Source organism: Primulina huaijiensis, chromosome 1 (genome assembly GCF_012295235.1).
Source record: "Primulina huaijiensis isolate GDHJ02 chromosome 1, ASM1229523v2, whole genome shotgun sequence".
NCBI lineage: Eukaryota > Viridiplantae > Streptophyta > Magnoliopsida > Lamiales > Gesneriaceae > Primulina > Primulina huaijiensis.
Window position 1 is genome coordinate 19,812,387 of NC_133306.1, and position 12,426 is coordinate 19,824,812.

Below are 12,426 nucleotides of genomic sequence, written 5' to 3' on the forward strand. Positions count from 1 at the left end.
AACTTTTCGATAGGTGAATCAGTTTTCACTAAACTGATTATTCGGGAATCTTGTTATCAATGTCAATCAGTTAACTAATGAAAGTGCGGAAATAAACTGAATGACGGATATAATAAAACCGAGAATAAAAAACGCAAGATTTGTGGATGTTCGGAGACTTCTAACGCTCCTACGTCACCCCTTCTATCTCGAGGATATTATATTTACTAAAATGCTTTGATCTATACAATACTTTGTACAAAATCACTTCAGTTTGGACTGAACATTGCCAAAACTAAAACTCTTAGTATCGATATAATTTTTATCAGTACTCGACTGATGTAATTTCTAAGCAAAACTGATCTTTAAAAGATCGAATATTACAACAATGAATGCTTGTGCTTAAGCTCTAAGTATAGCATGGAAGCTATGAATAAATCTAATAAGCGAGAGCTTCTTGTAACTGATTTTTGAAAGTTTTTTGACTCAAGAATGAATGTTCCCGCAAATGGTTAGATCAAGATTTTTCAGAGATTTTCTCAGCTAATCTTCTCGGCTATTTATAGGTTTTGCTTCTAACAGTAATATTGAATGCGTTTGAATCTTTATATCCGTTAGACACGTCAACATTCTTCTGACAATCGTACACTGTAGCTTTCTGATATGCGACGTTCCCACTATAAGTTTTAGTTTGCTCTTGTACAAATTGTCGCTTGATAGCTACGTTCCTTAACTGATGACGTGTCAAGCTGATTCATCAGTTGACTCTTTATAGCCAATAAGATTAACTGATTGATGTGTAACTGATCAGTCTGAACTGATCATCCAGTTGACTGCACAGCTTCAGTTAGCTTTGAATATTTCATTTGTCTTTAATAATTTACGCATTAATATTCAGTTCGGGCAACTATAAATTACATACCTTCAGTTCAGTTATCTTCAGTTTTCTTGATCAGTTCTTCAATCTTTTCACGCCCAATTTGTCAAACTTCGTAATTATAATTCCAACATAATTAATGTTTGTACTGATATTATTTTTAATATAAATGAAAATGAGTATACGATTTGAGATATTTAATTCCCAATTAAATTTCCATCTGAATCTTTGAAATGATTCAAAATATTTTTTGACATTTTATAATTGTACCTTAGGCTTAATTCTTGTACTTAATAGAATTTCTTGGAGTCATTAATAATAGTCTATTGACATTTTGAATATCTATGGATTTTTGTAGAATTTTTAAAAGTCAAGTTTGAATATCACTTAACTTTTTAAAGCTCTTCAAAAGTTTACATTGAATACCACTAAAATTTTATGAAGTATATGAAAGTCTAAATTGAATATCTTAAGACTTTTAAACTCTACAAAACTCATCAAAAATTTATAACCAATATACCCCCTAAAATGTGATTGCGTTTAAAAGGTTCAATACATATTATATATTCAATTTAATAGTGGTGACATTACATATATTAACAAAAATTTCTATGAAAATGTTTCACATTTCAATTTTGTGAGATGAATCTCCTACCTAATTCGATCCATGAAAAAAGTTTTTTTTTACATAAAAATATAGACCACATTTACTCGTATCATAGATAGAAATACATATGACATCGCCTAACAAGATATTTTTTTTACTTGAGATAAAATGCAATTGCGGATTATATAATCTTGAGTAAAAATATGTATTGCACTTGGATTAAGCCGGACACAATAGGTGTATGTTAGTGAACATTTCTTTTTCCTTTTTTGGTAGAAAGTTGAAGCTCTAAAATATTACATATATTTTAATTGGACTTCTAATTTTTTTAAAAATATTTACTATAATAATTTCTCTATCAAACATACCTTGTTCGAGAAGGAAAAAAATTTCTTAATCGAACTCACCATCCGGCAAATCAATGATTAAATAACATAAATTTTAGTCAACATGGAGACCATAAAATTTATCGATTTGAAGTGTAGATCGGTTCCTAGAATATTGTGAATCAGTGGATTTGAATGCGTAGATAAATAACATTTTGTTTTGCAGTTATTCATAATGTTAATTAAATTAAAATTAAATCTCGTATAATAATTACTTTTTGATGTTTTAGTGATTTTTTTTTCAAAATTCCTTAAATATCATCCATATTTTTTTAATATATATCTATTAAAATTTTAATCAAAGATTCCCTCGTTTCTTATTTAGTTTTCCATCTAAATTAAATTATCACATATCTTTCCAATTTTCCACTTAAAGAAAATTAAACAATGCTTCAAATCTTGACACAATTTATCGTTAATTTTTGCATCGACCCATACGCAATTTTTGTTTAGAATAATACTAAAGGTACAACCAAAATATCATACAATGATATTTACAACAATTATATCGTGATATTTTGCTATTATTTCGTTAGATTTTATTATTATTTCATGATATTTTGTATTGAATTTATTATGAGATTTTGATAAATAAAATTTTTGTATTGAATTTTTTGTGTTGTAATAATTGTTGTATAAATTTAATTATATGTATAGCATTACTCTTTTGTTTAACATGTAATTGATTTGCATTTAAAACCAAATAAATAACCAACGACAGAGTAATGGTAGTCTATCTTTTCAAGTGGAGTAATTCATTTCCATTCGCTCGAGTTTTTTAGTACATTTTATACACTTCGAAAGGTCGATGACACTTATACTATGACTCTATCCTGAACATCCAGACAAATATCATGAGATTCAGATTAGCATTTGTATTACCAATTGCAGGTAGTTTTGGTTATGTCGTTCTGGGCTCAGTCAAGGTCAACTTTGCCAACCCCAGCCTCCACGGGTAAAGATTCATCAGACCCCGTTCAAATACAAGACATCCACGGCCACACTGAGCTAAGACAAGATACCGGACAAGTCGTAAGTATCACATATCCAATATCAACACAAAATAGAAGAACTACAAGTTTACCCCATCGTTTGTTTATGATAAATACTAGATAAAGCACATGCCTGAGCAAAAGTCACGGTTGGCTGTGAGGTTTACATAAGTTAGGGTAATCTACAAAATTCATTGAGCCGATGCTTCTTAGTTTCTCCTATTCGATCATCAGTTAGTAACTAGATGAGACGCAGATCCCAGAAATGGAAGCATGCATGAGTATGTTACGTACTTGACGCTATCAATCAACACAACAACAAAAATTGGTGAGATGGAGTTCTTTCCCATAACACCATCAACGTCACCACCACCTGTTTCTCTTGGATCCACCAGCACCGAAACCACCATTGAAGATGTTAAGTTATTACCATCCAAATTATCTTTTCGTGAATTTCTTTGTCTATGTTCTTCAGAAGTATTATGATGGCATTCAGGTAGGGGGATAGGGTGATCGTGAAGGAACCTTCGGTTTCTTCCCTTGTTGACATGTGTAGAATTTCGAGCCTGCTCTTCAGAAATGTTTTTTTGAGTGGAGGCTGGAATTATGGCTCCTGAAACAGAGGCTGGTGATACGTCAAACTGGAATACTTCAGTGCACATCCCGGAGCTCAACATCGGCCCTGATTACAAATAAAAGCAAGATCCAGTTATACTTATGGATACAAAATGAGAGCTCCATTTATATAATTTTACCCAAATTTAATGATCAAAGACTTGTTTCCAGGTGAGAGCAAAGTGATTGTGGAAAACTAGAAAAAGAAACAAGGGTACTCATAAATAGCGTACAGAACTTCGTCTTGGTTAATTATTGTCCAAACGGATATTTCAATCCATTAGTTGACAAAATTATGGAATGGAAGGCGGTAAAAGAATGAAGAATTAAGAGACTGTATTTAACATAGTTTCATCAATGCACTCCTACTAATATGCTAATAGATGACTAATTAGCTTCCAGCGTAGTGTGCAGGCACGAGGGACAAAAAATCTTGGCAAGATTTTTAGAAGTGCAGATCAAGAATCGTGCATAAGAACAAGCATGAAAAAAATAACGAACAATAACATAGAACATCTTTGCAGACAATCTATTATCTATACATTCCCAAAAAGTATCTACCACACAAGCCACTGTTTATTCAATTAAAAAGTATCAAGATTTGATTTTTAACTCGTTATCAAAATCTAAGAAAGTCAACAGTTATTTAGTTCTGACCTAAATTAACCACAAATTAATAAAAATACTCTAAAAAACGAAAATCATATGCAAAGAAAGGTCAAGATTACCAGCAAGGCCTTCACGAAACCATTGATGAAGACTGCCATCATTTGCCTTCGATTTCAAGTTTTCCCTGTCTTCTGTATCGGGACGGAGGGCCCTGAGGTGGGGATTCCTGATACCGTCCCTTCCCACACCAGGAACAGGAATAGCAGGAACCAAACCTACAGGAACTGCCAAACCAGTCTCTCCATCAACCTCAGTGTTAGATGCCACGGCTTTCTCGCTTGCCAAAACTGAAGGAATGATCAAATTTCCATCTATCTTCACAAGCTTATCATTTCTGGGAACATACAACGAGGCGACAAGACGTTCACTCCCATTGCCAACACGAGCAAACTCATCAGCATTTGGCTCACCTCCACCACCATTACCTCTTTGACAACAATGGAAACTACTATTAGTACCACTATAATCTCCCCTACCGCTAAATTTTTCGCCATTTCCAGTCCCATTGACCATCAGAAGCCTCCCGTGATGTTTCTCGTAATATCCATCACCAACATAATTTTCTCCACCGTTGAGTGCCTGCCTAACTCCTCCATACCTCACATTGATGACTGGAACCAAGCCTCCAAACAACATTATAAAAAGAATTAAACCTAGAAAACTAACACCGGCAACCTTCTTACTCTTTTGCGCCTCGTTTTTCTTACTCTCCACTTTCTTACTCACCTTCCGTGACTGAGCTGGCTGTTGTGGTTTCAACCTTGGAATTGGCACCAAAGGAATTTGCGACCCTTGTGGCTTCATCACATAAGGTGGAGCACACGGCATCCACGGATACATCATGGCTGGGTGTGAGTACATTCCAGGAGGAGGAGGTGGCATCTGGGGAGGTGGGGCAGCCACACCACCACCACTGCCCATATGTTTCCGAAGAGTTACATTTTCTGCCATAAAAAACGAGATTTTTGCATTCATGTCTTGAATTGTTGAATGCATCATTCTCACCTTATCCTCCAATTCCTCGACGTAATGTTTCTTCCTCTGTCTCGATAAATGTGCACTCTCTCTATTCCTCATCAATCTAGCCTTCCTTTTCTCTTCCTCCTCACTCAACCCGCTATTATCATCGTTCTCAGCGTTACTGTTAAACTTCTTACATTTAGTAATCCTAGACTCAACATAACAGTCATCGCTTTCTTTTTTCCTTTTCAGCAAAGAACCAGGAGCGATATAATTACTGGAGTCCTCTGATTTAATTTCATGATCAACAAAAACATTAATAATGGAACTGCTCTTTAAATTTGGAGAGGAACTCACCGATCGAGCGGAACAGTCACTGGAATTCTCTGAGAGATGAGACTTGCAATTTCCCGAACCCAGGGTATCAGGCGAAGGGCAATTCACCTCCTTTACGTCTCCGACACTATTTTCTGAAATCCCTCGATTTGATCCATCCGATTCAGGAGACGACAGATTGAGATAGCCAGAAACCTGATTAGACTCTAAAACGGGCGAGCCGGAATTCAGAACTCCGGATCCATGCGAGCCGTAATCTCCCGAAAAATCTCCGTCGCCAGAATGATGCCGCAAGTTCGAAGAGGCTGATTTAAAAACGCTTTGATAAGGAGCCAAATTCGTGCCAAAATCGAACCGATCGAAATTCGGGTCCAATTCGGGTTCCATTTTGAATGAATTGGTCTCTTCTGATTTGGAGGGATCCCAAATGGGGTCATCGAAATCAGCTGGTGTGAGGCTAAAATCGTCGAGGATGAAATCGAAATCGAGTCCTTCCAAATCGTTAAGGTCTTCGCCTAAATTGCAGTCACTGTCGATGAATTGATGTTGAGAAAATAATGTTGCGTCGACGGGTTGAATTGATAGCGCCAAATCAAAGTCGGCAGTTAACGGAGGCGTAGGCGGAAGATCCACGGTGACCACCGTCAGGTCAGCCATTTTTCCTCTGCAGGTCACTCTGTGAGGACTTTGCATGAGTTTCCTGCCCGAGGAGGGGCGTGGGTTTTAGAAGTTGTAGCCCAAGAAACCGTACGCGTTTATCGGGAGCGTGATCCCACGAGCTAGTGTGTGAATTTTAAAATTCCATGATTTTTAATGATTTTCTGTAAATAAAAAGATTGGTATCACTTGGTAGATGGGATCTTACCTATATGGTCATTATCTTCATTTTATTTCAACGGATAAGATCTTGTCATACATACAATTTCAAAAAAAATGGATCTTATATATGCATGGACAACCACTTATTGATATGGAACCTTCGTTAAATATTTTGGGATCTCACACTTGTGATTTACATATACAAGTGTTCGGTGACACATCATATTTTAAAAAAATTGTATTTGATAATTTTTTTAAAAAAATATATATTATTTTATTAAGATACGATATTTATAGATTAGTTATTAGATAAAATTTAACGAGATCATTTGAATTTTTAAATAAATTAGAGACAGGTTGGAAACAAAATCAGAAAAATGTATAAAAATTACTAATAAACTAATATAAGCAAAGTTAACTAAATATTATGAAGTGTAAAAATGTAAGAAAATTTGGTGTCATATTGACATGTTAATATTAGTACGAGGTACTCAAATTCAATAATATAACATAGATATATCCCAAAATTTCTCGTAAGATCATTTCGCTGGTCATTTTTATAAGATATATAGGTGTTGTCGCGTCTTGATATCCTAATTGCACATCTCCAAGTACTAAAGTTGTAAGTTTGATATGAGTATATGGATTCATGATTTCAATTATAAGAATCTTCTCACCAACTTAATATATTTAATATTTTACAATTTAAAGATAAATAAACATGTTTTTGTTAAAAAGATACAATAATTTTATCATTTGGAAAACTGTTTTTATTGATGTGTTTAATATAAATATATTGGGGGTATTGACATATACAATATTTCAATCGACTTACCTAAAATTGTGGAAGTTTGGGCCTAATGGTTGACTTTGTGGCACAAAAACGTATTATCCACTCTCTTGTTCTTTAATAATTGCATGTGTTTCCTGTACACGTACTATAAAAATAAATAATCCCTCCAATTAGTATACGGAATATATAAAAAATATTAGTAGTTGAAAATACATATGCAAAAACATTTAATTTATATTATATAAATATTTATTACATAAAAAATATGTCAAATGAGATTATTCCACGACTACATTGAATACTTGTATTATTAAATTGTAGTAAATTTCACCGAACTTTCTTTGCGTAAATGAGGCGTTTCTAAGCAAACACTGACCTAGCAGCAAGTAAACTATATCTATAAAATTAAATACTTTTGATATTATTGTTGTTGTTATCAGGGGTTTCAAGAAATAACCTGGTCAGAGTCGACCCGAAAAATACCGAGTTCGGGTTAGGGTTTTCTGGTCCGTGTCGTGTCGGATTGAAATCTTATTTGATTTTAAATAATTAGAGTTTGACCATTAAAAATAAATCACTCAACTTTATGCAATTAGAGTTTGATTAGGGTTTTGATTAATATTTAAAACTAAAAACCTACCCTAAACCTTCCAAACCCCACGCCCCACTCTCCTAATTCACTCCAAACTCTTCCCCCACCCGCAATACACGTCACACACCATCAATCAAGCGGAAGTTCGAAAATCCTTCAAGTTTTTCAAGCGACGGTCGTCGTTCTTCGATTCGTCAACGGAAAATCTTGCGTTAAAAACGCAAATGCACTCCATATTCTTTCCTTCAATCATCTATCACACCATAGTATTTCTTTAATTGAGTTTTGCATGAAAAACAAGTTGCATCATGTTATATTTTCGGATATGCATCATAAGTGATTTTTAAGGCTTGTGTTTTCATCCAAAAACTTGTTTATTATGTGGTTTAAGGGCTGCCATGACTAGGGTATGAATTAGGGGTTGCTTTACACAAGTTTAAGGAGTCCTAGAACACTTGAAACATGCTGCACACGTACATGAACAAAGTTGGAACCAACTTTCTGTTTTGGTGAACTTGGGGCTCGGTTGTAAGGAGGTTGGTGGCTAGGTTTGGTCAGGGCTGGGGCCAAGGCTAGAAATGGTCCGTGAGGGGTCAGGGAATGAGTCCTAGCCATGCTAGGACTCGAGTCAAGGGCTGGGAAGGAGTCCTAGCCAGCTAGGACTCCCACCCGAGAGCTTACATGCAGGCGCGCAGGTTCAGTAGCTTGTGCAAGGAGAATTGGCTTGGCCGCGGGGCTTTGGGCTTGGCTAGGCTAGGTCCTTAGGGTCCTAAGAGCGTTCACAAGGGTCTGGGCAGGGGCTGGTGAGGCTTGGGTGGCTGCTGGCTCGAGAGGAAACATGAGAACGTGAGAAGCAAGGGAGGCGCGCAGGCTGCTGCCACTTGGTTCAGTGGTTCGCTGCATGGGTTCCAGGGCTTGTGCTGGTCTGGGCTGGGTCTGGACATGGTCCAGGGATGGTTAAGGTCAGGTGGGCTCGGCGGTGGCTCGGCTGGAAGTGTCTTAGTTGGGTTAGGAGTCCTAGATATGTTAGGAGACTCACATACACACATGCATGCAATCGGGTGTAGCGGCAGAGGTGTTCTGAGCCAGCTAGGGATGGTTCCATGGCCTGGGATTGGTCAGTAGAGTTTCTAGGTTGGTTGGTTTGGGTTTGGCTCGAGGTGGCTCGGGCGTGGCTCGAGTAATTTAGGAGTTGGCTCGGTATAATTAACTATCTGAATTCAACGAAAGGAAAATGGAATACATATATGTTGACGATAATATGAATATGAACACGTTAATGATAATATGAATATGAATACGTTGGTGATAATATGAATACGAATATGTTTATGAGGATATGAAAATGTTTATGAAATAGTTTATGAAAAAGTTTATGAAAATGTTATGTTTAAAGTTGATGCATCATTATGAAAATGTCTTGTTTAAAGTTTATAAATCTTCACGAAAATGGTATTTTACGTACAAGTATTTTCACTATTGTATGTGATATGTATATGTAGTACTTGTTATCAAGATTATGGTGTGTTAAGTCTTTATACTCACTAGGTATGATTGATGCAGGTGATTATGAATATGATAAAGGACGTCTTGATTGTTGACTTTGCTGAACTGAAGGTGCACATAACCCGAGGACCGACGCTAGTTTTTCGCACTAGTTTATGATTATAATTTATGTTAGAAATATTTTTACGACAATTTATTTATGTTTATGAGTGGTTGTGAGAGGTTAGTATGAGCTATACTTTTCAAATAATGTTTTAGGTTTGGTAAAATGTTAGTTGGTTATTTTATTTTTAAATGGTGTCAAAAATATTTTATATAATTTTGTGTAGTCTTCGGCCGAAGTTATGTGAGGTCTAAAAAAAATTAGTACTTTTAAAGCAAAACGAATAGTGGACGTTTAAAAAACAATATATACCGATATCGTATCAAAATCTCGGTATACCGTACAATTTCGGTATAATCGGTATGCTAGTTATATATACCGAAATTTTTGGTACGGTATCGGTATGAATTTTCTTATACCGTAATTTTCGGTACGGTATACGGTATAGGATTTTCGGTACGGTACGGTTTACCACCTCCAGTTGGACTAATTATTTCTATACTTATATGCATATTTGTAAAATTATTGCTTTTGTGACTTCTTCATATGTGATTAAACTTTAAACAAGTATGTGATAGTTATGTGAATTAGTCATTCACAATAATAACTTTTTTAAATATCTAATATGTTGTCTTTATGATGGAAGCTCAAGGAAGCAAGAAAAAAACTATGTTTTAATTTTTAAACCAAAATCTATTACATCCACTAGCGAAAAGCGTTCTCCAACTAATGTTGAGATCTCAAATCATGATGACCAACATCATGCCAAGTATCAAAGAGTTGACAGTGATGTTAGTGGTTATGTTCAACTAGATTCAGCCATGCGTACTTCATATGGCAATGCTCCGCCAATGAAAGAGATGGAATCAGACGAGCTTATACTAAGGGTTTCATATCAACTTGTAATGGAGTATTTGTGAACCAAATTAGGAGAACAATATCGACGATTTCAAAAAAAAATTGGTTTGAGCAATTTCTTTGGTTGGAGTACTCTCATAATAAAGATGTGGTCTTTTGCTTTCCATGGTTTATTTTCTAATGAAAAGAGGCATGTTATCTTTTAATTACAGTTAATGATTTTAGAAGTCGGAAAAGAGCTAATGATGGGAATAGATGCGCTTTATTGATATATGTGGAAGGTCTCACTTTACCATATAACAACGACTCACAATCTATGGGTGTTTTAATTAATATAAGTTGTCATATCGATAAAGTGATGAATCTACAAACATCAGAAGAAGTGAAGAAGAACCGATTGAGACTTCACAATGAATCATTTGTTGACTTTGTTTGCAAGGATGTGCATTGAGATGGCATAAAGAATCTTCATCTTTCAACAATCAAGGTAATATTACAGAGATGATAAAGCTCATAAGAAAAATGGATGTTAACATTAATGATGTTGTTTAGAAAAAGTGCCAAGAAATTTAAATTATACATCACCAGACATTCAAAAATATATTATACATATTCTTGCTGAGAGAGTGAGAAAGAAAATACATGAGGATGTTGGAAGTGAAAAATTCTGTATTTTGCTTGATGATGATGAAGACATATCATACAAGAAAACAGATGACTATTGTGTTGAGATTTGTTGACATTGAAGGCTTCTAAATGGAATGTTTCTTTGATATTGTGTGTGTTGCTGATATCACTACAGTAACACTTCAAAAAAAATATATGTAATGTTCTTGGTCGACATGATTTGCATATAAAAGATATTCAGGGTAAAGGAAATGCTGAAGGTAGCAATATGCGTGGCTCATGCAGAGGCTGCAGACTATTTTTTTGAGGGATTCTACACGAGAATATTATGCACATTGTTTTTCACATAGACTTCAGTTCAAAACATCACAATAAGTTGTATTGCAAAAATGGTAGCTACTGGTATTTACGAGACAAGTACTGACCTTAATTAGATTGGTACTTTGCAGTGAGTTGGCAAGACGCGTTGGAGTTTTCATTTTTAGTCGATTTACAATATGATATAGATGTACAACTCTGTGATTATCGTGCTTGAGCACGTGTTGGAGGAATCATCTTCAGACTCTGTACGGGAGGAAGCTATGTGTTCTTTGATTGCGTTGAGATCCTTTGATTTAGTATTTATTTTTGTTTGAATCACAAGTTTATGAGGATAATAGATTTGCTTTGTCGAGCTTTGCAAGAGAAGTCCTTAGACATTTTTAATGCAATGAAATTTGTCTCAACTAAAAATCTTTGCTTCATACTTTGAGAGCAGATGGTTATGATATTCTTCTAATGATCATGCATTCGGTTTGTGAAAATAATAGTATTGAGATACCATATATGAATGCTTATTATAAATCTGCTACAGAATGTTCGTGCCAGCAAAAGAATTTTATTACATTTGAGAATAATTACCGTTTTGATGTATTTCACGCTTCAATAGATTTCGAGTGGAAAAGCTCAATGGCAGATTCGATGATGGGGATGTAGAACTTCTTAGACTTAGCTCTGCTTTGAAACCTCGAGACATCTTTATGTTTTTTAATGCTAATTATATTAGCAATCTTGTAGAGAAATTATATCCCGACGATTTCAATGGACAAGAACTGTATTAATTCGGTTCGGTCGGTTAATTCGATTTAAACGAAATTTTGCACACCCCTAACTATTAGCATGTCATATATGGCAACTTTGTGTACAAATTTAAATATTTGATCGATATATTCATTTTTCCGAAAACAATTATGTAAATATTCGATAAGATCATGAAGTAAATATTTAATAACTCCATTTTTATTTATTTCCTTTTCACAATGCTTAATTATGGGATTTTTAATTTTTTATTTCTTTCCCATAAATTGAAATTTTATTACTATATCATCATCATCTATATAAAAAAAAACTTAAATAAATTTAAAAATAATCATCATCATCTCCATTAAAAAAATTAATAAACAAAATAATTTATTGGTCAAAGATTTCTATTACTATCACAACTTGACCAAAACACATTTCGGATGTAATTTTTAATATTTTTAATAATTATTTATATTAATTAAAAAAATTTAATATTCGATAATTTTGATTTTCAAATTACTATAAAATTTGAATGCATTTTAATTAATTTTATTTATGTGATAAATACAATTTTAATTATTGTTATATTTTATACCCTAAAAAATTGAAGGAAGATTGCCGTAATTTGCATATATATATATTTGA

The 12,426-nt window shown here is 34.4% G+C and overlaps 1 protein-coding gene across 1 annotated transcript; it reads right to left on the reverse strand.

The window, feature by feature from the left end:
- Positions 1-2,877: 2,877 nt before the first annotated feature.
- Positions 2,878-6,157, reverse strand: LOC140982801 (bZIP transcription factor 17-like). Its single transcript, XM_073449520.1, has 2 exons — positions 4,185-6,157; positions 2,878-3,523 (listed from the first exon to the last, which is right to left on the reverse strand). The coding sequence occupies exons 1-2, from the start codon at positions 6,112-6,114 to the stop codon at positions 3,072-3,074; spliced, it is 2,382 nt and encodes a 793-aa protein (XP_073305621.1). The 5' UTR covers positions 6,115-6,157; the 3' UTR covers positions 2,878-3,071.
- Between the last annotated feature and the right edge of the window lie 6,269 nt (positions 6,158-12,426).

Bases quoted from the DNA above. Each gene is read 5' to 3' on its own strand.
- LOC140982801 (XM_073449520.1), bottom strand. From the start codon at position 6,114: ATGCAAAGTCCTCACAGAGTGACCTGCAGAGGAAAAATGGCTGACCTG. The intron at 3,524-4,184 runs GTAATCTTGACC...ATTTGTAATCAG, and splicing joins GTTTCGTGAAGGCCTTGCTG to GGCCGATGTTGAGCTCCGGG.